Source organism: Lepidothrix coronata, unplaced genomic scaffold (assembly GCF_001604755.1).
Source record: "Lepidothrix coronata isolate B3197 unplaced genomic scaffold, Lepidothrix_coronata-1.0 Scaffold373, whole genome shotgun sequence".
Lineage (NCBI taxonomy): Eukaryota > Metazoa > Chordata > Aves > Passeriformes > Pipridae > Lepidothrix > Lepidothrix coronata.
Window position 1 is genome coordinate 34,058 of NW_016690553.1, and position 26,250 is coordinate 60,307.

General features: G+C 49.0%; 1 protein-coding gene across 5 annotated transcripts; it reads left to right on the forward strand.

Annotated features, from left to right (window-relative positions):
• The first annotated feature begins 992 nt into the window (after nucleotides 1-992).
• Nucleotides 993-26,241, forward strand: EREG (epiregulin). 5 transcript variants are annotated; one of them, XM_017839090.1, is made up of 6 exons: nucleotides 993-1,081; nucleotides 17,015-17,073; nucleotides 23,849-23,932; nucleotides 24,079-24,202; nucleotides 24,766-24,912; nucleotides 25,830-26,241. In XM_017839090.1, exons 2-6 carry the CDS (start codon nucleotides 17,067-17,069, stop codon nucleotides 25,888-25,890), a joined length of 423 nt encoding a protein of 140 aa, XP_017694579.1. In that variant the 5' UTR covers nucleotides 993-1,081; nucleotides 17,015-17,066; the 3' UTR covers nucleotides 25,891-26,241. The 5 variants fall into 5 exon arrangements, 3 of the variants coding, with proteins under 3 accessions (XP_017694579.1, XP_017694578.1, XP_017694577.1); XM_017839089.1 differs by lacking the exon at nucleotides 993-1,081 and adding an exon at nucleotides 2,747-2,850; XR_001878653.1 differs by lacking the exons at nucleotides 993-1,081; nucleotides 17,015-17,073 and adding exons at nucleotides 18,521-18,615; nucleotides 25,564-25,729.
• Nucleotides 26,242-26,250: the final 9 nt, after the last annotated feature.

A 26,250-nucleotide genomic window follows, 5' to 3' on the forward strand; every position in this document is an offset into this window, starting at 1 on the left:
GCTGGAATTTTTCCTAAAATTTCAGTACACAGGAAACAGACTACTCCATTCTCACATTATCAGCACAGTGTGACCACTCAAATAAGAAAAAAGTTATCTTGGGGATTTGGTTCTACCCTGGACAAACATATCGGCTGCTTGGCTCTCTTCATCTCATCTACAAAGAATTGCAAAGGTACAAAGATTTTGTTCAAAGAAAAGAGAAGAAAATTGATTCTGAAGATGGTGGCACTAACTGGGACTTCTCAGTGACAGCTAGAGTGTTTGCCAGTGCTGACGAGACTGGAGATGGTTCTCAGAGGTTTTCATTTCAGCTGTTGTACGTTTTAGACTCACCTGCTGTGCTCAGTCATCTTCCAGAGAAAGGCAGTTGGTACTTGAAGATTTTGTGGGGTAATATCAGCTCCTAAATTCAGGTGGTGGCTTGCTGAAAGCGCAGTTTCTTTGTTATGTGAATTAATTTTCACAGCAGGAGGCATGTTGCTTGTTGAAAAAACTGTGTATTTGTGAGACTATGGTGACAATTCTGATATGTGAATGAAAGGTGGAGTTTGAAAGGGTTAAAAGTGCCTGTGGCACTCAAGTGGTCTGGAGTTCAGGGGGCTTCTTACATGGGGGTCCTGGTCAGTAGCTGAGCCATTTTGGCTCTCCATGTGATACCAACAAATAAAACAGCACATCACACACTGTTTGGAATCCCACATATCAGAGGGAACAAGCGGCACATGCCTGGATTGAGACCGGTCCTTTCCTCTGCACATCAACATCAGCATTTTCCAACTCAGCCTTTTTGTCTTCTTCATCTCAAGTTAAATCCTCAAATCTCTGCATTGTTTGCTCCTTTCCATTCTTCTGACCTTTTATAAATGTCCACTGCCAGACAACTTGTGCTCTTCACAATTTTCAACTCAGCTTTCAGTAGTGGCCCTGACGTTTTCTGTGTCACACGTGTGTAGTGAGAGGGCAACGAAATGTGAATTACAGTCTGTGCATCCACACTGAGGCACAGACAAAAACCACCCTTCTCCCCTCTCGCATGGAAATACCTGTTGAAAACATGCACGCTGTCAGGAAAACACAGGTGAGAGATCTTTATTATCGGTCTCAGAGAAAATTTTAGAGCTAAGTATCCAAAGGATGAAAAACCTCAGGGTTTTTGTCATGAGTGCATCTCCCTCTCAAGAGTGAGTTGTCTCTTCCTGTGTGCACACTGCCAGTGTTGGGTTCACCCCCCGGGGACCAACCCTTCTCCATCGAAGAGGCTCTGTCTTGGAGCAGGCACACACCTTCCTCAGGGGGTACATGCAGTTGTTAAAGAAGTTCTAAGGGCAGGAGTTTGAGCAGCTGGACATTGCCTTGCCTAAAGAAAGCTGTTGGAGAGAGATGGATTAGGTTTGGTTTTAGCTGTTTGTATGTCCTCTTACTGATGTTTTTTATGCCCTTAATGTACCAGTGGCCAAGCAGGTACCTTACAGGATATGGGAGTTGTTCTTCAAAAGTATTTACTCATTGCAGTGAGACATTCTGTACCTATAGAAAACACACACTAAATTTTTTTTCATGTTTAGTTAAACGTAACTGAAAAGGAAGGTTTACTTCAAGGCCACAATTTATCAGGAGACTACATAGTGAAATATGTTTTTCCAGTTGGCTTTCTGGCCCAAGGCAGCTTTGGAGGGGCTGCCAGTGTGAGTTTGCTGAGATTTTTTTGTTAGTGGAAGAAAAGCTGGAGAATGAAACACCAGATGAGTCTGTGCCACACAAAATGAGACTTTGTGTCAGGGTAGAATGAGAATAAAATGGAAAGACAAAGATGAGAAGAAGGAAGGAAGGAAGCAAGCAAGCGGAGGTCTTTGCTGTATTTTAGCGTTCTTTGTCCAAATGGTGTCAAGGCTTCCAGAACTGGGTTCCTCACCACCCAGGTGCTGTGTGCCCTTCACGCTGAAGCTCAGGCTCGGAGCAGGCCCAGGCTGTGTTTGAGGCATCCCTGCCTGCCTGACTCACTGTGCAGTTTGGTGCAGTGCCCTGGCTGAGGAAGCCTGCCCTGCCTCAGATCGCTGCGTGGAGTCAGCCCTGCTGAGCCCTGCCTTGATCAGTGACAGATGCTGCCAGCCTGGTCTGGTGTGTTGCTGCTTACGGTGCTGAATTTCCTGCAGAACTGGCCTGTCAGAGGATCAGGATCATCTTTCCTGGCTCATTTATCAGGCTCAGAGTCCTTCTGTAATGGCATAATTAACAGAGTTGTAAACTTCTCCTTCCCATTCTAGCTGCACGTGCCAAAAACTGTCATTTCAAGAGGAGTCCCTGTGTTTGTGTGGCTTTTAGGCTGGCCTGCCTCAGCTGTGAGGGGCACCAGCTCCGCAGGGCCGAGCCAGAGACATCAAAGACCGGGATCAGCCTTTCCAAAGGACAGAACGCTTGCCCTGTGCATGATCCTGGCTGGTGGAACCATACTGGCTTTTCCTGCAGCGCATCTCAAGCCGAGTTGCCCTTAAGCCACCCAGCCCTCAACCTGCTTCACTGGCATCTGCAGCCGCTGTGCAGGTGTGCTGGGCTGTGACTTGAACACCTCCCTCAGTTCAACACCCACTTCCTGCTCTGGCGTGTGGGTGGCCTGCAGTTACTGATCCCAGCAAGGACTGTTTCAAACAGGGAGGTGCAAGCCTGGGGAAAAAAGGGCTGTGCTTTCCAAACAGTCCTTCCTGCCAGGGCACACTGTGGTGAACAGCGGTGCCGTGATCGCACTCGGAGCTGCACTGGCACAGGAGCACCTGAGCCAAGAGCCAGCCAGCCACTGCAGACAGTGCCAGAGGCTCCTGGAGAAGGTTTTTGAGCTCTAGTGGCAAGCAGGTAGGTAGGAAACAGTTTTCCCTTGGAGAAGATTTTGCCTTTTTCTTAGTAACCCCGAGTATGTTTTGACAGTAACACAGCAGGGTTTCTGGTCCATCCCACTTATAGTAAAAGTACAAATCCAGTTTGCACTGCTGCAGCCAGCACAAGGCTGCCTGTCATGTGGTCTGAGTGTAAGTCCTGCCTTGTGTACTAAGAACTACCCGTAAAACTGGTTACTTGCTAGTGACTCTCAACTTCATGCAAAAAAAAAACCCCAAACCAAAAATCAAACAGAACAAAATCAACCCCCCAAAAAATCATATGGCTCTCAGCAAAGTTTTAGAGCTTTGTAATTCTTTATGGTCATTAGATGTTTTGTTTAATTTCTGGTCCATGAAATACACTGTAGCTTTCAAAGCATCCCACAAGGAGAAGGCTAATTTGGCAAAATAATTGATACAGTTAAGTTAAGAAAGCTCCTGTGATCCCTGAAGTTCTCAGTCCTTAATGGATTTGTCTTTAGAGCATCCCCAGGAAGCAAAGCAGTGCTTCAGGAATGATGTGCTGTGGAGAACTAAGACAGGGAGGGATTAAAGCCACTTGAAGGAGAGGCATCAAACTTTTCCAACCTTTTCAATAACTCTTCCGTGAGTTCTTTTAAGAACTCCAGTGGTGCTCTAGTAGGTCAGTAACACAGCAGCAGTGTTGAGAGGGGAAAGACGGGTCAGACTTGGTAAAGTGCAGGTTTCATGACGGACAGCACGGTGGCATCCGCAGTGACTTGTGGCTGCTCATACCTGTCCTGAGCCTTGCTCTGAGCAGGGAAACGCCTGTAGAGGTCCCTATTGTACTACAAATCCAGGAAACCAGCCGGGACTCCTCCTTTACGACCCAGTTAACAAACAAACAAACAAAAAAGCGCAGGTACTCATTAAAAGCTCAGTGTGAGTAGTCATTAATTATCATGACAGCAATAAAATGTTGTGCTGGGACTCGACGTGGGGCTGCTCCTACTCTCGCTGAATTGCCTGGGAGCGAGAGCAAGTTCTGTGAGCAGCAGATGGAGGTGAGCACAGCCAACACCGCTGGGGTGTGCATGAGAGGGAAATGGGCACGGGGCTGCTGCTGGGAGCGCCGGGACTCCTGACCCCTTGGCCTCTTGGCTGCACAGCTGGGAAGAGCTCGCTGTCCTGTGGCTTCGGGATTAGGAGTTGAGGCTGTTTTTGGCTGAGAGCAGAGTTTGACTTGCTGTGTAAGGCCAGGGCCTGTGTGGGCAAGCCCACCTCTGAATGAGAGGTTGTTCAATTCAAATTAAACTTCTCATTTCATTTTTATAAATATAAACATAAAATTTGTCTGCGACACACAATTTCACAAATTAGGATTAAAACTGTTTTAAATACTTATTCTCTGGAGCAGTTTGGGATGAGCTGAACTTGGGAATCGAGGCATGCCTTACATAGCACTTTCCACTTGATAGTTTGCTGGGGTTTTCCCCTGTTGTGGAATTAGGGCCACTTGTAAAATGGAGCTTAGCTCTGAGCTCGGTTTTCTAACTCGTAAAAAGGTCAGAGGTATCCAAAGGCCAGGTTTTGACATTGTCCATGCCTGAAACTGAGTAATTTAAAAGCTAATTTTTAATGAAAACCTCATGTTGAATTTATCTGGTGATATTGGCAAGCAAATTTCCTTGTAGAAATTCTCTAGTGGCATTTCTTTTTAACAATATTTTGTCCTTTAATAAGCAAAAATGCTGTTTGCTGTACTTCAAATTCCTGATACTCAAATCTAAAGTTGTGTTTCCTGGCCAGGACTGACCAAAATGCAGCATTGACTCTGCTGATGAGAGTCAGGCTGTGACTGAGTACAAACTGATGTGCTGTTACCTTCAGCTTCCCAAGCCGAGGGGCCACACTGAGATCCAGGGATGGGAGTGTTGGAGCTTTGTCACTCCTTGAAATCTGTAACACTCTTTGCTTTTTTTAATCGTTGTTCAGGTTTTTTTGGTTGGGGGCACAGGGAATGCAGGAACCCTTCCTCTGTCCTCCGTGTCCAGTGCCGTGGTGCAGAGATGCCTCTCTATGGCCCCCTCTGACTGAGAGCACAGCCAGGGCTGTGGAGAGGACAGGGCCGAGCTTTGCAAGAGCATCTGACTAACCGAGGCAAAGCTAGCTTGTTTGACATCATTTCGGTGCGTCAGGCTGGGTCTGTTTGTGTGCCATTGTTGTGGCAAATCCCATGATGAACGGCATGCTATTGACTCCTGCCGGCCGTTTGACGGAGCGCGGCAGCGGATTTGGCCGTGAGCGCTGTTCCAGGAAGTGTCTTAAGAGATGCCAACGCCGAATTTAAAGGCTGTGGGGCAACAGCTGGGCCTCTCGGGGAGCTGGGGCAGCTTTACGTCACGGGGAGGATAAGGAGCTTCCCTTGGGTGCATCCCTGCTCTGCGGGCCCCACAGCGCAGCAGCCACCTCCGGGTGGAGGTAGCAGGGCGGGGTGAGTCAGTGACAGGAGGGGACCCCGAGTTACAGGCCTTCCCAGAACACACACAATTGGGCTGAGTCTGTTCCCTTCATTTCAAGGCTGTGACATCCCATGTTCATGTGCGTTTCTTGGAGGGATGCTGTTGAGGAGGAGAAACTCAAGGAGGGCCCCCAAGTGGCCTTGTCTTTGTCTGTGGGTTTGGAGACTCTCAGCATCTCAAGTGTTGGGCTGTTGAGTACAAATCTTTGTAGCTCTGGCATGACATTTGGTGGACATTGGCAGCTTAATCTGCCTTTTATCTCAGGATGGATGGCTCCCATGGTGCCCTTTTGGGCTGTCCGGGTTTACCAGAGTGAACCAGCACACTGAAGTGCAGGCAGGACTCCTGAGGAGCTGAGAGACAGGAAATTCTCTTGCCCTTTCCCCTTGCCTTGTTAATACTTCTCTTGATTTTGGTGGCATGTTCACGGTGTCTCACGTGCAAAATACATTTGAAAGTTCTCCCTCAGGCATTTCTCATCTGTCTCCAGAATTCCTTCCTCCATCACTAACTGCATTTTCCATCAAGATTACAGCAGGAAAAAAATGTTCTCTATGGGCTCGGTGCTCCCCTATGCGTGAAAAATGTGTGCAGGAGCCAAGAAGCACTAGGAGTTTGTTCCTGATTGTTCCCAAGAAGAATGGGCAGTGACGCAGGCGAAGGGCACGACCTTACACCAACACACACACACACACGTTCTGAGGCCTGCACAGAAACAGCTGTGCTCTCTTTGCAGCACTGAGGAGTCTGGGGTGTCTGACCCAGCTGGGTGTCCCCTCGCATTCCTCCCTAACCCTTCTGGTCCAGCAGGAGCAAGTGCCCGGATGCAGAAGGAAGCACCTCGGTGGGCTCTGTGTGGATGCTGCAGAGGGGCACTTGGGCCCTGGTGCTGCCAAGGGCTGAGCTGCTCCCTCTCTGGAGAAACTGTAAAAGGTCTTGTGGGGCTGGGAGGAAAGATGGAGCCTGCTGTCCTTGCTTTCCTCTCTGTCACCTGACCATGTTTGCACTGGTGTGATGTCCTCGGTTCCTTTAGGCAGAGGGGGATTCCCCTGTGTTCAGTGCCACTGTAAACTTGCAGGTGCCCTCGTGTAATTCAGGTGCCACGTGCAAACTGCAGCCTGGAAGGACTTAAAAGGGGTGTTTGATTCCAGCTAAGGGTTAATTTGATTGCTTTTTAAACTGTTAAGGATTTGTGACATGTAATGGTGCAATACCTCCACTGAAGGCTTTTCCAGAGAATTATTCATAAAACAAGGATCTGTGATTTTCCCAGTTAGCTCTGGCCAAACTCCTAGCTCTGCTGCAGGCTATAGTAAAACAGTTGTTGACTTCAGTGGGTGCAGACTTGGCCTTCTTGCACCACCTTGAATCTTTGGGTATTTAGGCATTCATGGCTTTTAAATGCCGTGGGATTCTTAAAATTCTCTTTTGTTTGTGGTGGTTTCTTTAATAAGAATTACCATGATACATAAGAAGAGCAAGGTGAGAGACACAAACCAACATGACGCTTGGTAAGAGCAACTCAAGAGATGTTAAGTGTGCTTTGAATGCTACTTGAGGGTTAAAAAACCCTGAGTGTAGGAGGAAACTCAAGGGCACTTGGCTCAATATATGTGTGTATATATACATGTACATATATATGCACGGTTTGAGTAGAGCCTGTTGAAATTCTGGGCACTTTTCTATCAGCTTCATCAGCTTTTGGAACAGACTGCAAGGGGCTTGGGATTCCTGGGACACAGGAGAATCTGGCCATGTCTGTTCTGTTGGAGCTCCTGCCTCTCCTGTTCATGCAGATAAAATTGTAGCAGAATTAACGTGGGTTTTGAGCAGTAGCTTGTGGAGTAACTCGTGGCACTGGGGGGAATTAGATTGAGTGTTTTCACAGGATTTTCCCTCAGCGATCCATCAGTTGTTCATGCTTGCCACAGGGCTGCTGGGGGCTGTGCACTGTCCATAATTTCAGTGAACTGCAGTGAGACTGCTTCTCTCCCTCAATACAGATAGTTCTGCCTGTGTCTGTTGAAAGAAAACATGACACTAATGGGAGCCAATTTCCCTTTGTCTTCCAAACACTGAAATACATTTAAGACTGTGCATTGCCCCTTTACTTGCACATCCTTCCATCAGCACTTCAGCTGTGTGCTGGCCCGTGCAGACTTCCTGTTCTGCCAACTGATATTTTCTGTGCCCAGGTGCCATGGAAATACCTGGTCAAATATTGACAGAGGTGCCCTCTGTATGTGTGAGAGAAAATCTCTGACTTTAATGTGAATGCCGTACCTTGTGCTGATGCAAAGCTGAGGCTCTCCCTTAGATATCAGGTGGTTTGGTAATGTTGAACAGCAAGTTTGACTTTATTTCTCATAAAACTTATCTTTGTTGACCTGGATCTCGGGTTCATGCAGGTCAGTATATGTGCAGAAAGTCCTGCAGAAAGCGTTTCAATATCCTTCAAAGAACTCAGGGAAACACAAACCCAAACCCAGCAAAGTGAGGGAGAATTGGCTCCCCTGTGCCCACAGCCATGTCCCTCCTGAGCCCCATGGAGGGTTTGAAGCTGGAGGCTCTGCCCTGGCACAGGGGCAGGTCTGTATGTGAAAGGTGCAGATCAAGGCCTGCACAGTCCTCATACTCTGCGCCAAATCTTTAGTCCACGCCTTTCCACATGTAAATTCCCCCCAGGTTTATGGTCCTGTGCAGAATACAAAAATGATAATTATTAGAAATAACACAAAATACAATTCCATATGATTTAATGAAAGTCAGTGCCAAAGAAGTCCAAGCAAACATTTCATGTGTCATGAGGAGCGAAATGGCACAAAAGCAGCTTGATCTGCTTCACAAGGCCCGTTAGTTCAGAGGCTTCAGCTCAAACAGGGCTCCTGTCTTTTTTTGTAAAGCAACCTGAGTACCAGACAGGAGTGGAGCACGGGGACACCGGCACGAGGCCCTGCACATGTGTTTGGTAGGTTGCAGACCCTGCGTGTGCCTTCATGCTGCCACCAGACAAGTATCCAAATAACTACAGGGATGCCATGGGGATGGAAGTGTTACAGACTTTGAAGGTAGTCCAGAGGGGCTGGAGGATGGTAAAACCAATACTTAGTCCTTAAGTAATACTTTGCATCTGTCGATGGAAAACAGTGTGCACTGTGGGGGAAGCAGACAGCATTACAGCAGCCAGCTGAAGTTATCCAGCTGAAATTATCTGGAGACTCCCCTGGCCTGTCACACTGCAGAGTAAGTGGAGGCTTCTCTGCCTCTGCTTTTGCCGCTCGCCTCCTTCAGCCCTGCCGTCCATAAACAACTGGGGGGAGTTTCGGGTGTTACTAATTTTAATAGAGTGGTTTTAAGTATGTTTTGCCTCTGCGGAGCTTTCATAACATGTAGTAATAGAGGCTTTTGGCAGGAGCAGTAAAGCAAATTGCTCCCACCCTCCCTTAGCATGCGGTAAGCTGGGTCTGTCCCAGCAGCCACGTGACTGAGAGTGTGAACACGGCACAGCACCTGGGAGCTGGGAATGCCCGTGTGAAACACGCACGCTCCGTGTCCAGCGCAGGAGCACCAGCCTTCTGCTCTCCCACGCTCCCTGGGCCCGTGATCTCTGCCAACTGATGCACTTCCCTGCAACCGCTTATTTTGGAGACGAAGGGGAATGTTCTGTCACTGGGGATGCACATCCTTGCACCATGGTTGACTCTAAGCCTTAATTTACTTTGCTTTTGAGGGCTTGCATCAGACTTTCAGGCACTTTTGAACAGAGACATTTGTGTTTATCTGCCTACCTGGTAAGGGAAAGGTAAGCAATTTTTATGCTTTAAATGCCTGTCATATCTCCCCAAGGGCATTTAGTTATCTCGTTCCTTAGCTGTAGGTACAGTTGTAGTGGGTGTAAGTTACAGCTTCCTCCTGCTTTATCTGCAAAGCAATCTGGAGCCCAGCTGAGTTCAGAGTGCAATATGCAGGGATTTGCTCTAGAACAAGTAGTGCCAGGACTTCACACTGCTGCCTTTTCCCCCTGGTTTTAAATTAAACAAGTTCCTGATGATTTCCTTCACAGTGAACACCTGCCTCATGTGACTGTCAGTGTTCAGTGCTAATGGTGGGTTAGAGGGGTGGAACACAGGCATGGTGGCAGTAGGGGTGACACCAGAGCAGTCTGTGCCCCCATAGGAGAAAAGCACAAGAAAATGGGGTCCTGTCTATGAAGGTTTTGGGGACAGCAGACCCTCTGAGGTTATGTTGGGAATCAGACTGAAATGAGACTTGTTCTAGTTTTCGCTCGCTTGTGACATGGCATGTGAGCCTTGTCCTTTCACCAAGGTCTGGGGGAAGCGGCTGAATGCTTTGTTGGCATCTGAGCTGATACTGCAGTTATAGCCTGGAGTTACAGTTCTTCAAGGCACTTATTTTGGAGCTAAGGACATCTTGTCAGACTACTTGGCATCAGTGTGCTCCCAGTAGTGGGTTACTCACATGTGAATTAGCAGCAACACAACTTTTGCTTCTACACCAAGGGTTCTTAGTGTTTTTCTGCTGTTGGCTTCCAAGCTGGAGCTTCCCTCTGCATGCAGGCAGCTCCTCCATCCCCCAGAGCTGGCTGCCTAGTCAGTCAAATGGGAGCTAAACAGGGTAGGTGTGCCTTGCTTTTAATACAGTATTTAGCTCAGCAGGAACTTTGAGCTTCTCTCTAGCTTTGCTGAGAGGCTGTGTCCTGAGATGGACTGCCAAAGAGTGAGAGGTTAGTGTTATGACTTCTTGAAAGGTATCTTTAGATTTACTGCAGAAAACTTGCTGGATTATGGATAGGTATCTAATTACTGACCATGAAAACACCCTATTTTGCAACACTGAAGAAGAAATTCACGAGAAAATTTAGATTTTTCTATGTGTGTCACTGTCTTCATTCAGCTGGAATGGGTTGTTTATATGAAGGAGAAAAAACCCCCTACCTCCAGGTAAGATGTAGCAACAAACACTCATAGCAGTGCAACACCCTTGCCCTCTCTCCCTGAGTGAGAACTACACAGCATAAGCCCTTGGGAAATGACGCCAACAACAGTGTATCATTTCCTTGATTTACAGTTCCCCGGCAAACGCTCCCAAGATGCACCAACTGCTTCAACACTTTGTAGAAGCCATGAAGTAGAACCACTGAGGGCACTTGTGTGGTCAGTAAGACTTGAGCAACGTTCCCAGGGAAGCCGTAGTAGAGAGAGACTTGCAGCAGGCGGGCATGTATCAGGCGGGTCCAGTGCAGCTGAGGGACTTCCGGCAGGATATTTACAGATCCTTGATATCCTGTTTATGGGAGCAGTGTAAACAATCAGAGGCCGCTGCCCAAAGGCTCCGATGTTATTTCGATGTGCGTCAAAGCCAGCTGCAGCCCCTGCAGTGCAGTGGGCAGCTCCGATGACGGGTGGCACGGCAATCAGAGCTGCCCCGCTGTCATTAAACACACAGCAGTGTGCAGTGTCTTACCTAAGGGGCTCTGTGAGACAGGAGGGAAAAGCTTGCAGAGGGACCCCTCTCTCAGCCTGGTTAACCTGTGCGCCCTTTAAAGTGTCTGCTTTGGGAAGATGAGTAATTAGCTTTGTGTACAGTAGCTCTTCCTGGAAATCTCTCACCTGGTTCACAAAGGGGAATGTTACAGGAAAGGAATAGGGGGAAGGGTTGAGGAGGCTGGATGGAGACAGAAGAGCAGGGCTATGCTCTGCACAGGCTCTCGGGTCTGGCACGTTTCACCTGAGACAGGCCATCTTCTGCACTGGCTTAACGGGCTTCTGGCTGATGTCAGGCTGCTTGTGCGCTGGGTTTCCGCAGGGTAGGTTAGTCTGGGTGTGGAGCTGGAGCGTGAGTGCGTGGTGCTTGCAGGGGTGACCTCGGCTGTAGGCACCCTGCAAGTCAGGGTGCAAAAGCATCTCATCCTGAGCATCTGATGTGCAGCCTCACAAGAAATGAGTTCTCAGGGATATCTGTTCAAAGTCCTATATAGGAACTGTTGCTTTTCAGGAATTCAGCTAGGTTTGGAGACCAAACCTGTGTTTTAACCTTTGGCTGACTGACCCTTATCCATAGCCCTTTATTTCCTGTATGAAGGACAAAGACCCTGCAGCAGGAGGATGATCAAGAACTGCCAACTGTAGCTTGGTGCTGTTCTTAATTTAATAGTAATGCTGATCTAATTAAACCCAGCCCTGGCCTTTGTCTTGTCCCACTTGATTTACACGCATGCGCTCCGTGTGTCATAAGGAAATTTCCTGCCTCTCTTAAATAACATCAAGTGGCAGAAACGAGGACAAGGGGGTGGATGTGAAGATTCCACACAGAGGAGTTATCCGTGGAAGTGTCACAGTCAGCCGACTGGCTGCTGCCACCTCCCCCCCAGGACATCCAGTTGCAGATGTCCCATCTCCCATGCACACTGCAGGCAACCAGCACACTCTGTTCCCACCAGTGGGTAGGTGGACAAGTTCCCTAGAGGTTAGGCCTAGGCCTTCTCCTCCTCTTGGCCCTTGGACAAACCCACAAACCCTTGCTGAGAGAGCAGAGAAATGGGCAGGGGCTGAACATCTTTTATTTTGCTTTTCAGTGCATGAGGAATCCAGGCTGCACTCCTGAGATGGGTTGGGGAACAACCAGCTCTGACCAGAGAACTGGAGTCTGTCTCCTTTCCTGGTGGCTGCCAGCAGCCTGACCTGCATACATAGGAGGAAAAACCTGTGTTGGAGGCACATGGTTTCCACTTGTGCAGGAGCTCTCCCTGCCCTTCTCAGCCCCACAGAGGCCTACAGTCCTTCCCAGTGGCTCCCAGTTAACCCCAGGTGCTGCTCCCACCCTTTCCCAGTATGTCCCAGTGCGTCCCGGTCACTCACAGCGAGTCCCAGTGGCTCCCAGCCCTTCCCAGTGGCTCCCAGTTGGTACCCAGTGTGTGGCTAAGTTGGCTAATGCATTTCTTTGGTGTGTGACCTAGGAACAGTATCTAGGGAGACTTGGATACCTGAGGTGATGTTCAGACCATTGATGGGAGGAGAAGGTGACTAGAAGATGATGTCACACAGTCTTGATCATTCCCAAACCAAACCCCAGAGGTTTCCACATACCATGTGACTCATGATTGGCTTTCAAGAGTTGGTGGTACTGAATGCACTGGAGATCAAAGAATATGGAGTTTTATAGCAGGTTGGGCCCAGTCAGGGAAAACACCGAATGGAAACGTGGTGTTGGGTGTTGCAACCCCAAAGTATTCCTGGTCAGCTTCTTTCCCTTCTGTCTGCATCTTGGCAGACAGAGAGCATGAGATCCAGCCTGACTCCCAGCTGATGCAAGCTGCAAGAAGTGCTGGGGATTATTTTTGCTGGAATTGTAGGAGAGCTTCGTTGGGGACCACAGTGTCCTAGTTTAAAATCTGAGTGCAATGATGAATTGGGCACCCGTGTTTATAGGCTCCCTGGGGCAGGCTGTCTCATCACCTCTGCATGCCAACAGCCAGCACAATAAAGGCCTGATCCTCACAGCATTTTTTTTTTTTGGTCACTTCAGTAATAGTAATGATTAACAGTAATTATCAGGACAGTAATGGGAGTGTCCCGTGATGCTGGTGGATGGGGGAATTCCACCAAGTGCATCTGCTCCCTTGCCTAGCACTGGTTACCAGGCCAAACAAATACACCGGGGACCCGTGGCGCTTTCCTAGATTTGGTTTCTGGAGCATGTGCTGGCAAAGCTGGTTTCAGGTGAATTGCTGTTTACTCCATCATCCCTAATGACACACAGCTCCTGTCCGGGGTGCCCCAGCTCCCTGTGCGCGTGGCTGGCGTGCAGGTGACGCTCTTGTAGCCAAAACGTGGAGGCTGTGGATGGCTGAAGTGCTGGTGGTGGAGCAGGGCCTGGAGCACAGGGTGAGTCACAGCTCAGGGCTGCTCCTCATTCAGCAGGCCAAGCACAGCTGGGAAGTGCCCATCAGGCAGCTCTTCCTTTGCTCCTACATACTTGATATAGATGAGCAAAATATGTATCAAGGGCCAAAACATGCTTGCCAAGGGGATTGGAGCCAATGTAGCCGAGGCCTGCAATGACCAAGGTTCCCAGATGGAGCAGGGAAAAGGCAGGGGCTCTGCTGATGGCTTGAGTGAAGCATATATTGCTTAGGCTTTAGTGCAGGCCTTAGAGGCTGGCCCTGTGCTTAGCAGGTCTGTGCTTCCCAGCACAGTGCCACCTTCTTGTCCTCCCCATGCTAGCACCAGCTGTCCCGATGGGAGGTACAGGGGAGGGATGGAAGGTAGTGGTGGAGAGCCCACAGCCAGGATGGACTGCTATGGAGAGAGCTCCACAGCAGCTGGTGAGTCACACCAGTCCCCACAGTGGTGGGTTTGCTGTCATTTCACTGTCCTGAGGTGGATGGGCAGAGCTGTTGAGCGGGTGGGCCATGTGGTCATCCACCAGGAACACACTGTCACATAACAGTTTCAGTTCTCTTGGCCACTGAGCAGGGATCTGAATGCTGCACCCAGGTGTGCACGTGCTGAGCTGCCAGAGAGGGCAATCTTTGTGTTTGCATGTGTTCTGTCTCTCAGTGGTTAATTCTTGTCTTCCTGGAGAATGAGAAATGCTGTGGAAGAGATGACTTTATGAACTGTCGATGGACAGAACAGCGCACAGGACTGATGGGCGAGGAGCTGGTGTTCTTCTCCCAGCTTGCCTTCAACTGCTGCATGCTGTGGGAGAAACCCCATTGCTTCCACCGTGGTCCTCACATATTCTAAACAATTCATCTGGAGCAAGGAGAAACAATTACTGGATATATGGGCAGTGATATGGGGGAATTGGGCTTGCTAACATCCTTTATAAGGGTACAGATAAAATGCCTGCACAGGTTGGTTTAGCAGCAAGTAAAGGCAGAAGCCATGGAAAGACTTCACAAATGAAAAAGGCTACAACCCCTTGGAGGCTAAGAAATCACTTAGCATGGAGCACCAGGCTGTAATTAGGAAAGGGAAAACACCAGCTGAGCATTGTGAAGCTCTTGCTGCCCATGAGATGTGTTGAGCCACTCAGGAATTGCCCAGGGGAGAGTAATGGAAAAGTCATACAAGCCAGAAGAATGAAGCTTTAAAAACTGTCCTCTAGGGAGGAATCCAACATGAACTGGCAGACTTGTCCACTTTTCACTGCCATCTTCTGAGATGGAGGACAATTAGCTGTTTGGGCTTTTTCTCTTTCTTTTTTAAGTTGTTGGTTAGTTAATACTGACCCAAGAAGTTGGCTAAGAAATCAATGAATTTGGGGAATTGCTTTTTTGTTTTCATAGGCAAAACATCTGTGTTGTCCTGTAGCTTTGACCTCATGCTGCACTTACAGGAAGAGACATGGGCCACTTTCAGCCTTGGGTGCAGTGTTTTGAACTCTCATAGTTTATAGGAGAGACTGCTTGTTTAAGAACATTTGACCTAAATTCATCCCTCAGATTCATGGCAAATTTGAGACTGACCTTTAAATGGAATAATTTGGCTCAAGGTTTTTCTTTACTCCATTTCTCCAGACAGCCACATCTACGTATCCCTGTTAAGTACATTCCCTTCTTAGGGCATTTGTGTTCCCACGAGCCCCAAGCTTTTGACTATTTAATAATTTCATAGAATCATTTATTTGGAAAGGCCCTCTAAGATCGTTGGGTCCAGCCATTCCTCCAGCACTGCCAAGCCCACCACTGAACTGTGACACTAATGCCACATCTACACGTCTTGTAAATCCCTCCAGGGACTTAATATTCATCTTGGGTAGTTCAAATAAAAATGCTTTCAAGAGTGAGCTGCACTCCAATTAACATCTGACTTTCTGAGAGTATTTCTTGAGCATCTCTCATGCTGTGCAGTGAAAGCTTGCTGTATGTAAAAATCTGTCTTACTGTTTGAAAAATGTTGGCTGATTTTCCCATGAATTTATGAAAATACTGCTTTTGGTTACTTTGTGCCTGTGTGTAACAGTCTTGAGTGCATCAGAGCAAGACTAGGAATGATCTTCTTTCAGCTTCAAAAATGCTTTCTAAAAAAAAAAAAATGTTGATTTTGCAAATAGGTCTTGTTCTCAACAGACAAAACCAATGCAGATCCATCCTCACAGTAGCAATTCGTAAAACTGGGTGCAAGACCTACAGTAAGTAGGTGAAATAAGTGGTGTAGTCACTTGACATGTATGGTTTTAGTTATGTAAAAGCATGCAGATAAAAATGGCAGTTCACTGCTGTGAACACGTGTATTCTTCTACAGCAAGTCACCATGAGGAAAATAAGAGGCCACAGAAAAATCTACATTTAACCTGGTTTTCTTCCTCTGTAAGGTGAGAAGGGTGTGTTGTTGTAGAAAGTGCTGTGTGTCATCAGTGATAGATAAACTGACAGACAAAGCTCAGTCCCTACCCTTGCAATAGTCACTGCTGTGAATCTGCTGCTCCGTCCCAAAAGGGGAGAGGAGTGCTTGTGACACTGAGAGGGGCTAAAGCACAGCGTGGACTTGAGCTGAGCCTCTGTGTTTTGTGAACAGAGGTTTTCTTTAAAGGCGATTATTCAGCCATTGCAAGGTCATAAAAGCAAGTCAGTCTTTCATGCAGGTTCTTAAGGTATTTCCTCATATTCTTGTTACACTTTTTAAAGAAGAGAATCCTGAAATGTCAAAGCATTCAGGGGGCTACTCAGTGCTCTGGTGCCAAGGGGCACAAACCCATCAGTGCCTTGCCCTGGGCGTGCCGGTTCACCGCGGCTGAAATCAAGGCCAGCAGCTGATGCTCTGTTGCCCAACCAGTGCTGCCTCTCAGCGTTGTACAGACATGTTGCTCCGTACCCAGACTGTGGGATGCAAGGAACCTGCCTCACAATGACCCCATTGATGCAGGAAGGCACCACGCAGCGTGAACAGCCTCTTGGAAAACTGGCTCTTGAGGTGTGTGCCAACCTTATCCCAAGAATCAGCCTCCACGGGGAGGAGGGGATGGTGAAAGCCGCACGCGGGGATGCTGGGTGCGAAATCACACACCGTGAACTGAAGCACATGACAGACAGAGGAAACAAAGATGTGTGCATGATACTTGTTTTCCATGTGTTCAAATCTGAAAGAGGAAATTCCAATGAATTGCTCCAATTGTGTCAGCGTTACTTGGTATCTGGGTACCGGTACAAGACTATAATTAAATGTTGCCTTTCAGAGGATAAATCATGCAGGAATTTAAGGGTAAAATTAATTATAAAGTGGAATTTCTATGGTGATGCTGCTTTTTAAGGCATCTGTAAGCCCACACACAGAAACACTTTGCTAATAACTGCAATTCCTTCCTTTACACATTATGACCCCTGAGAGAGCAGACAATAAAATCCTTAATAAGGGGCATCAGCCCAAATTAAAGAAGCAACAAAAACAGTCACGTGGCATGAAAAAAAGATACCATCTACATGGCATGACCCCAGTGCTGGGGGGGGGGGAAGGGGAATGAGAAAAAGATTCCAGCTATATCATGTGCCACTTACCGTGGAGGGAAATCTAAAAGCTACTTTCACACTGAGCTTTATTACTTTTATCCTGCCGCCTCTCCTACTATTTAGGTCATTAATAAGTTGTGCTGACATGCAATTCTGTTGTAACGCACTGCCTTTTTTCATTTCAGCATCTGCATGCCTCTGTAGACCTAAGAAAATGCTCCCAAAATTACGAGGAGTATGATTTGTAAGTACCACATCTATTCCAGCCCCCTTAATTAATGCTTTTATTACTTAGAACTGCTATCTAAACATGGAGTTATGGTATATCATATTCTGCAGTATCTTCTACAATTAACTCTCTTGTATCAATAGCTGCTTATAAAATGGAGAAACTATAGGTGCCTGAGTCATCAGTTGTTCCAGTGCACCTCAGTGCCAGGACTCAGGCTCCTTTCACCCTGAGATAGGTTAAACTGGTTATCAACATGCCTTTATTGACGATGGAAGGCGGTAAGGCAGGGGAGGAGGATTTTTCCTTTAAGAGGAAAAGAAGTGACCAACATTGCTGAGCAGTTTGTTAAGCCAAAACACACTTTGTATTTCATGTGGAAATGCATGCAGAAGGGATGTGATGGTGGGGGATCCCTCAGCCATCCATGGTGGGCTGTAAGCACCGAACGAGGCCTTGCCTAATGTAGCAGAGTGCGTGGGCTTCAGTGGATTACTTGCATTTTTCTCAGAAGTAGCTGTAACTGGTTGGCTGCTGTTTAGGGAACTGGAAGATGTGTTGCTTCCAGGAACTGCCCATGCTACTGGGCTGTGACAAGGCCAAAGGCCGGAGGGGAAATGTGGCATAAACACCCCCTGAGCTCGTGAGCATTGCAGGCAGCCCAGGTGCCAGGTGAGGTGCTGGCATTCCTGGGGCCTGTGCTGTAACTTAATAGACCATTTCTGCCCCTGGCCCCGGAGCTCCTTGGCAGCCCCACGGATGTGCTGAGGGTCACCTCAGAAGTGCCAGGAGATGGGAGATTAGGGATGGCAGCAAGTTTCCCACTGCCCACCCAGAGGCATTTTCCAATCCTTGGTTTAGGCGCAAGTGATGTTCATGGCAGTGCAATGGCCCAGTGGTTCTTTGAGCACCAGCAGAGCCCATCTGGGCAGCAGTTGGCTCCCGAGCCTCGTGCCATTACATTTTGCATGGATGCACTGAGGGCAGGCAAAGGCAGCGGTGCCAAGGCTGTGCCATCAGCTGTGGGAATCCACAGCCCCGGGAAGCCCCGGGCATCAGTGCCTTGGCCAGATTGCTCAGAGGGGACAGGTGGTTTTACAGCCCCAAGCACTATTTGCAGAGATGCTCACTAGAACGAGGGATATCGAATGTCCCCGGGGAGCAGCCGACGACTGGAGGGGCCCGGGCTGCCCTTCCCTCCCCGCCGAAGCACCGGGGCAGCCGGGTCGCGGCGCTCCCCCTGCCTGCCGTCGGGGCATCGCCCGCGGGCACAGGGGCGGGAGCGGCCAGTCCCGTCCCGTCTCGTCCCGTCCCGTCGGGGGCGGCGGGGCAGGAAGCGACAGGAGGCCGGGCAGGCCGCTGCCCCTGGCCGGGCGGGCCGGGTGTCGCCGCCGCGGGGCCCCGCCTCTCCGCCGGCACATAAAGATGCGGCCGGCCGCCGGCTCCGCACCGCTCCTGGCTCCGCCGCCTGCCTTCCTGCCGCCTCCTCTGCTCCCCGGGGACCGAGGGCGATGGACGCCGGCTGCCTGCGGGCCCGCAGCCTGCTGCTCTTCCTCGGTAAGCGGAGAGGTCCCCGTTCCCGCGGGCAGGGCTGGGAGGGCATCGGGCATCGGGCGCTGCACTCTGGGATAGGCGTTCTCAAGCTACTGGGAAATCTGTGTCAAAGCGTTAAGTTCAGGCTGCCTTTAGGTGAAGCTGATGTGTTTCTCTCCGAGGTGAAGTCACAGGTAGTGACAGGTGTACGGGGGAGGTTGTGTGAGTTGAGGAGCAGATCATACACTCCATGGTGTGTCGTTATGGGATGTTTTGTTGCTTGGGTGATGCCTGGATGTGCTCTGGGACTGAGTGAAGGAAAATGTTCTTTCCCTTTCTCCCCAGCTCTTCTCCTAGTGCTGTCGGTTCTCTTTGACCTTGTCCTGTCCTGTTTATAGCCTGGTCCTGCTGCCTTCACCCAGGCCATGCTCTGAGTGAGCTCAGCGGGTGAGTCCCCACAGGAGCAGAGACTTCCTTATGGTAACAAAACAAGTTGTGGCCTCCCTCTGCTTGACACTTCTCCACCTCCTCACCAGGAGCGTGTAATTCTATTGTATGACATAAGCTACCTGAAAGTCCAAAGTGAACACGTGTATCCTTAGAGCACCGAGAGTCCTGGGGCCTGGGTGTGCTGTGATGCAAGAGCTGATCCTTGTCACACACCTCCACAGGGCGCTGGCAGTGACAGGCAGTGACTGCTGGGAGCTGACCCTGTCGGGCAATTGAGCCGTGTGGGCAGTGAAGGTCTGAGGCAGGACCGAGGCCTGGCACACTCACACCTTGCTCTACGGACAGAGCATATTCTCACGTCCGTGGTGTTGGGACCGAGGTCATAGTCAATGGAGGGACTCAGTTCCAAGACTTCTCTTTTGAGACGTTTCCCTCACCTGCTAAGCCCACTGCAGCATGAGTTTGGGTCTTAGATCTTGGCCAGCTGTTTCCATAACAGCTGATGGATCAGCTGCACAGCATCTCACTTGCCAGGACAGCAGGCTAAACATCTTATAGCCTGTGACTCAGCCATGCTTTGCACAAAACTGGCACTGGAAGGAACTGGTGTGTCCTCATGGATCTGTATACGGATTTATTTGTTTCCGGGGCAGGCACAGTATCTAATAGTAAAGGCTAGATTAGTCATAGCTAGGTGGCATCATAACAAGTAGTGCCTTCCCCTCCCAGGGCAGGAGTGTAAGCAGAACACAGTGCTCCTGGGAAGGCTGTCTGTTGCTGGTGTTATGCCAGACTGGAAGAGGTTCCCTCCCTGCTGAGTGGCTGAAGCCTGTAGCTGAAGTGACAGCCACGTCAGGTTTGTATCCTGGCTCTCGTGGGCTTGGTGACTGTGCAGCAGAAAGGCAGCGGTGGCAGAGAGCTGTTGCTCACTCCTGAGCAGCCACGGTGCTGTGCCACTCGCGTGTTCATGTGGTGGTGATGGAGCCAAGCCCAGGCTCTGCCTTTTCTGGGAGTTGCTGCCGGAACCTTGGCACTGGTCTCCTTGTGGTGCCTGTAATGCTCGCTCAGACCTCAGATCTCCAGACCCACCTTATGTTTTCCTGTGTCACGTGTGCCTGGCCATCAGCAAGTGGGCTGAACATAAAGGTTGCTGAGTCTGGAGATGGAGAAAGTGTTAGGGGCTGATGTGCCTGGCTGGAAGCAATAATGGATTTCTGCTTCTTTGGCGTAGGGATCTCAGCCCCCATGCAGGTGGTGAAAGCAGAGTGGCTGAGGCACAGGGGCAGTATGTGAGTAAGATGACTGGTGTGTAGGTCTCCACAGGGGTGGAAGCAGTACCAGGATGACTGGGTGCACATAATGCATAATTATCTGCATTATCTCTGCTTAAGGGCAAGTCCTGGCACAGTTGAAGATGATCGTGTGGGCCTGTAACAATTTTGGAGCAATAGTCTTCCCATGACAGACTGGTGTTTCCAGGGCTGCCTTGGAGCTGCTGTGGCCAGGCCCGGGCATCCATGGCTGTGAGTCTGCAGTTCTGCAGTTAGACAGTGGTAGTAGGGATGCTCACAAAGCCAGTGGGACACACTGGCTAACGTCCATTTTTCCTGCTTAGTCTACACAAAGAAGGCCTTAGACAGTCAGACATGCTCTGGATGTCCAAAATTCGGTGATGGGGATACACTCTGCAGTTAAAATGGGCTGAGATCCTTCAGCTATGTGTCACCTGGACACCTCTGCGCTTGGAATTGCTTTGGAAGTGCAACCCATTGAAGAGTGTAGGTGCTACCGCTGCGGCAGAGACCACAGAGATGCCAAATGTGAAGTAGCATCACGGGCTCTTCTTCAGGTGAACTAGTACAAGACTGGCAACCCTGGTGACAGGCAAAGCCAGCTGAAGTGGTGATTGACCTCTCAGAAACTTGACAGTTCCCCTCAAAAATGGGTATAAATCTTGCAGAGTAGTTAGTGTATCTCCCATGTGCATCCTTCATTTTTAGCAGTCATCCTGCCACTGGAAACTACAGCTGGCTTTCAGTGGATAAACTCACAGCTGGCCCTTGCAGGGCATCTCTGATGGAGGCTGCAGGAAGCAAAGGCAGTTGGTCTCTGTCCCTCATTTTCTTCTTCCCTTGTGGAAGGACAAGCAGGCAGCATCATTGTTCCTGCTCCAGTAAGTGCTGTCAGTGTTAGCCTTGTGGGAATACCCGGGATGTTGGATGCCAGTGATGTAGCAATCCGTGTAGCACTCACATTCCTGCAAGGCACACGTGAAAATCCACCACCTCATTACTGTTATCTTGTGCCCTGTATTTGCTTAATGAACAGCAAAGGAATAAAAATATAACCTCTCCCAGGTGCTGTGTTTGATATCCATCACTTGATAAATATCCCGGGAAAGGCTCTCCTTTGCCATTGCTGTGTGCGGATCCCTTATCCTCCCAGTGATGTCAGAGGAGAAGTATGTGCATGGGGGAAAGGGCAAAACAGAGCAGTGCAAAGCAGGAAGAACTTTGCCCAAAAGCAGCAAATACTGCTGGGTGTCAGCAAGTATCTACAGCTGTGCTCCAGCCGTTCCAGCCCTGTGTGCCTGCTTTCAGGTGGAGGAGGATGTCATTCACCGTGCATGGCTGGGATCGGGCAAACCTTTGGACAGTGTTGGAGGAGGAGGTTATTTTTAATTTGTCCCTCACAGGTGTCTGAGTTGTGGCCTTTCCTCTAGCTGGAAAGTGAGGCTTCCGTCTGGAGCCAAGGGGGAGAGCTGACTTGTCTCTTCCATGGACCTGGGCTGGAACTTCTCAAATGCAAAAGCTGGGTTCTGGTAACTCTCAAACTGGGAACTTCAGATGAAAAATCAGCTGCTCAGGTGATGCTCAGGTCCAGGGAGTATGCAAACTGACACAGAAATGTGGAATGGCTGGAAGAGATCCTCAGCTGGCTTCATCAATCTGCTTAACAAGCGGGTGTCTTGGATACCTCTGGCATGTTTTGCCTTGACTCCTGCTCTTTACTGTTGTTACCTCTTTCTGTGACATGTATCCCTGTCACGGGACAGAGCTGTCCTGTGCCGCAGCTCCTCCCTGCCAAAGGAGCAGCTTAGTCTGTCAAGCACTCCTGAAATGTCCCCCTAGTTCCTGGGAAGAAGGACTGACTCGGTAAATCTTCTTTTCCCAGCATCTTTGGGGACCCCAGGTCCGTGCTGGAGCTCAGTCTGCCATTCTGGCAGTAACTGAGCTGCCAGCATCTGTCAGCCGATGGCCTCTTCTTTCAAACTCTTGAACTTTCTGTTGTGGCAACTCGAACTGGCCTTACAGAAACGTTAAACTGCTGCCTCTGAGGAAATCTGCACTGAGCACAGCGCTGCTTTAAAAGAAAATCCCACCCTGAAAGTAAACTTGCACGTCCTGCCCTATTGGAGTGAAAGGCAGGTCCTGCTGAGTCACGACGGCAGGCGCAGGAGTCTCCAGCTTGTGCAGCTGGCAGCATCATGGATCTGATACCATGGCTATGGCCCTGGGGGGGAGAGCCCCATCTAAAACTTGATGGAAACCTGGCTTCTTAGCTTTGCAAGGAATGGTGGTTTTAAAAACTCAAATACAGGAAAAACCCCTGTCCCTCTTAGATATTCCTGCTGTCCTCGTATGTAGCTGGAACGAAGGATAAAGGAAGCCTACTGATCACCCAGAAATAGATGAGCTGCCGGAAATCCATAAATCACCACTACTAGATTTAACCCTGAGATGTAATGAAACTTTCTAATAACTGGAGTTGAATTAGAGTGATCAAGAAATTATGGAGGCACACTCCCTCCATTAGACATGCATGACCTGACAAGTTAATAGAGGCAAACAGCCCAAAGACACAAATTACAGACTTCCGTGGAATGGGGCTGATGACTAAGCAGTTCATGAGCAGGTTAATTTGTGACCACAGCAGGGATGTTAACCAAGTGGATTTCATGGCCAGCTGGGGCAGACATTCACTGTTCCTCATGGGCAGGCCATGATGCTTGTGAGTACTTGTGCTGGCCTTCAAATCCTGTTTGAAAATGTCCATTTAACTAATGGAATTCCTGGAAGCTGTGCTTGTTTCTTCTGGGGTTCTGCGGAGATAAGTAACAGTGGCCCAGGGCCCAGAAAGGGTGGGTCTCAGTGCAGGAACTGTCCAGCCCTTCAGCTGCCTACAGCAAGGACAGAGCTGAGGGAGCTCTTTCATAGGAAAGAGCAGATTTTGAGTTAAGCCTGCTTCAAGCAGTTTGTGATCTCTGAAGCCAGTGGTGGGGTGTGCTGAGTCACCAGCTGCACTGACTTGCAGACTCCTCAGAAATTCTCTTCCTGTGGACTGCTGTGACTCAAGGATATCTTGATTTTTATCAGCGAAAGAACTGCTATGATGAATGCTGGATTGTCGTGCCTAATTGTGGAACTCTGGCTGTGTCCCTTGCACAGCTGCCGTGACAGGCCAGTCAGAAACCTAACATAATCATCAAATGGCCCAATTCCTGCCCTCCTGTGTAATCTCTCCAAGCCTGTTCCTGCCCAGGTTCACTCAGCGTGTGGGTGAGAGGTGGTCACAGACACCAGGTTTCTATCTGATCTCTGTTCTACATCAAAAGTTCATATTTCAGAGATGTGTCTTTGGGCTGCCTTATATGCCTCACTCAGACCTGTATTTTGTCAGCTTACAACACTGGTTTTTTCCTACTAGGATAAAAAGTTTCTGTCTTTCTTATATTAATAAATGCAGCAGTTTAAATGCTTAACTCAAAATGCATCTAGTTTTGACTATTGTTTTTATTCTCTCACAGGTTACCTATTGCAGGCAGCCCTGGGCACAACAGTGATCCCGTTATGTGGGCCTGGTGAGATGGAGAACTGCACCACAGCGCTCAGTAAGTACTGCACAGCTCTTCCTAACAACAGATCTTTGCTTCCCATCTTCCCTGGGCTGGCAGCCTCACTGAGGTGCCCTTGGAAATCACCTTTCTGCTAAGCAACATTGCCCACCTCCTGAGGTGCTAATGAAATCCCTTTGCAGTCCAGACAGAGAACAGCCCACGTGTGGCCCAAGTGGGGATAACGAGATGCAAGCCTGAAATGAAGGACTACTGCTTCCATGGGCAGTGCGTGTACATCGTGGACTTGGATGAGCACTACTGCAGGTGTGGACAGGGCCCTGTGTGTCCTGCACGTATCCCCGGGGTGGGCTTTGAGGTGAACTTGGATCTCACTGCTGCTGGCACTTAGCTGGAATTCTCAGCCAGCCAAGTATTAAAGGCTCACAAGAACTTGAAGAGGAGCAGTACATCTATACTGCACCTCAGCTGCATTTAGGCAAGTGTTAAGCACATGTGCTGCCTCCAGTGAAATCTCTGTGTGTGAGAGTCTCAGACACCAGAAATTAATCGCCAACCCAACTCGGGACACTTGTTCTGATGTGCTTCCCTGTCCATCTGTATTTATAGTAGTGTGAGATCCAGATCTCAGGCACAGCACCAAGGGTCTCCCCTTTGATCCACCCTACAAAATAAAGACCTTTTTATGCCTAAGGGCATGTTTAAGGGTAATCCTTGTTTACCCGAAGAATTTGCAACCCTTTCTAGGACCATACATCAGTTCAAATGGCTTATCCCCGAGGAAACAGCAGGCCAGCATTTCAGCACATAGTCCGTGCCGCAGTGGAGCCCCTCAGGCGTGTCTCTAGTTCCGTGTCTCTCATTCCCAGGTGTGACGTGGGGTTCTCTGGAGTGCGGTGTGTGCACTCGGAGCTGGTCCGGCAGCCCCTCAGCAAGGAGTACGTGGCACTGACGGTTATCGTGGTTCTGCTCTTCGTCGCCGCCATCTCCCTTGCAAGCTACTACATCTACAGGAGGTAAGACAGGTGTCCTCGGTGGCTCAGGAGGGTGAGCCGGCTGCAGGTGTTGCCAGGCACCCTCGGAGTACCTGTGGACAGCCTGGCACACCGCACTGCCTCGAGTGCGCGGATTCGGTTTGATGTACAGACCTGCTGGCCTGCACCAGAAGTGCTCAGGAAAGGAAGTGTGCTGACAGCGTGGCATAACCCAAATTGCAGGCCAGGCTGCAGCACTCCCAGGTGCCTTTTCGCCCCAGCACAGGACTATGTAGCTTGTCTATATAAGGACTATATAAACATGTCTGGCTTAGAGGGTGTGTTGAGGTCAAGGAGTGAGCAGAGAGGGAATAGGAAAGTTCTGGTTCTTTTATTGGTAGTGCCATTTCCCCAGTCATCAGGAAATGGAGAACAGCTGGATTACTACTTGCTAATTCGTTATCTGCCATGTTATTGCGGTGCCTGTGATATCATGAGCATTGCCTTGTCAGCTTTACCATGGGGGACAGTAGTCTTCTCCATGAACAGACCCACAAGCAGCAGGAATCATTCTCCAGGCTAAAAATTACAGTAAGCAGCTGCCAGAGAGCTGAGGAGGTGGAACAACTCCGGAGGGAGAGCTCAGCTTCCCAGATCTGATAGCTAGATGGTAACCAGCAGGATTTCTCAAAGACAGACCTACTTACCCACAGGAAGACTTTAAGGCAGATGTGGGATTTTCAGTGAAGAGCTGAGAAAGGAGACTGCACGCGAGTGATCTCAGACCTGGAAATGAGCACAGACAGAGCCCAGGAGCTAGAGATTTAAAGGAGGAGAGATTTAAAACAAACTTTAGAAGGTCATACAGCTTTTTTTTTTTCCTTCCTTCCCTTCACTCCCCAAAAAGCCATTTGGAACAACCATCTTTCCAAAACTCACATTTCTCTCCTCTGCTCCAGGTACCGAAACAAGAGGAGACAAACAAATGCCAGTGAATACAAGGAAGTTGGTGCCCTATAGGAGAGACGGTGACTTCCTGCAGTGTTCCGTTCATCTGGATGGACTCAGTGGCTTCCCATCTATTTAAATATTATTTTTATTGATAATATTTACTATATTTATAACCTTAAAAAAATTTCAATTGTTTGGTGATTCAATCTGTATAGGTCAAGCATTTTATTTGCAGTGTTTTATTTTTTTATTAAATAATATTTCCTAAAGGAAACCCCACCTAAGTGGTTTTGTGGGATAGAGATATATTTTTATAAAAACTCGTCTTCTTGCTCTGGAGAGAAGAATTTTATATTTATTCTTGTGAATATACTCAAAGCAATTGTATTCCTTGAAATAAAAGTTTAGACAAAGTCAAAATATCTGCTG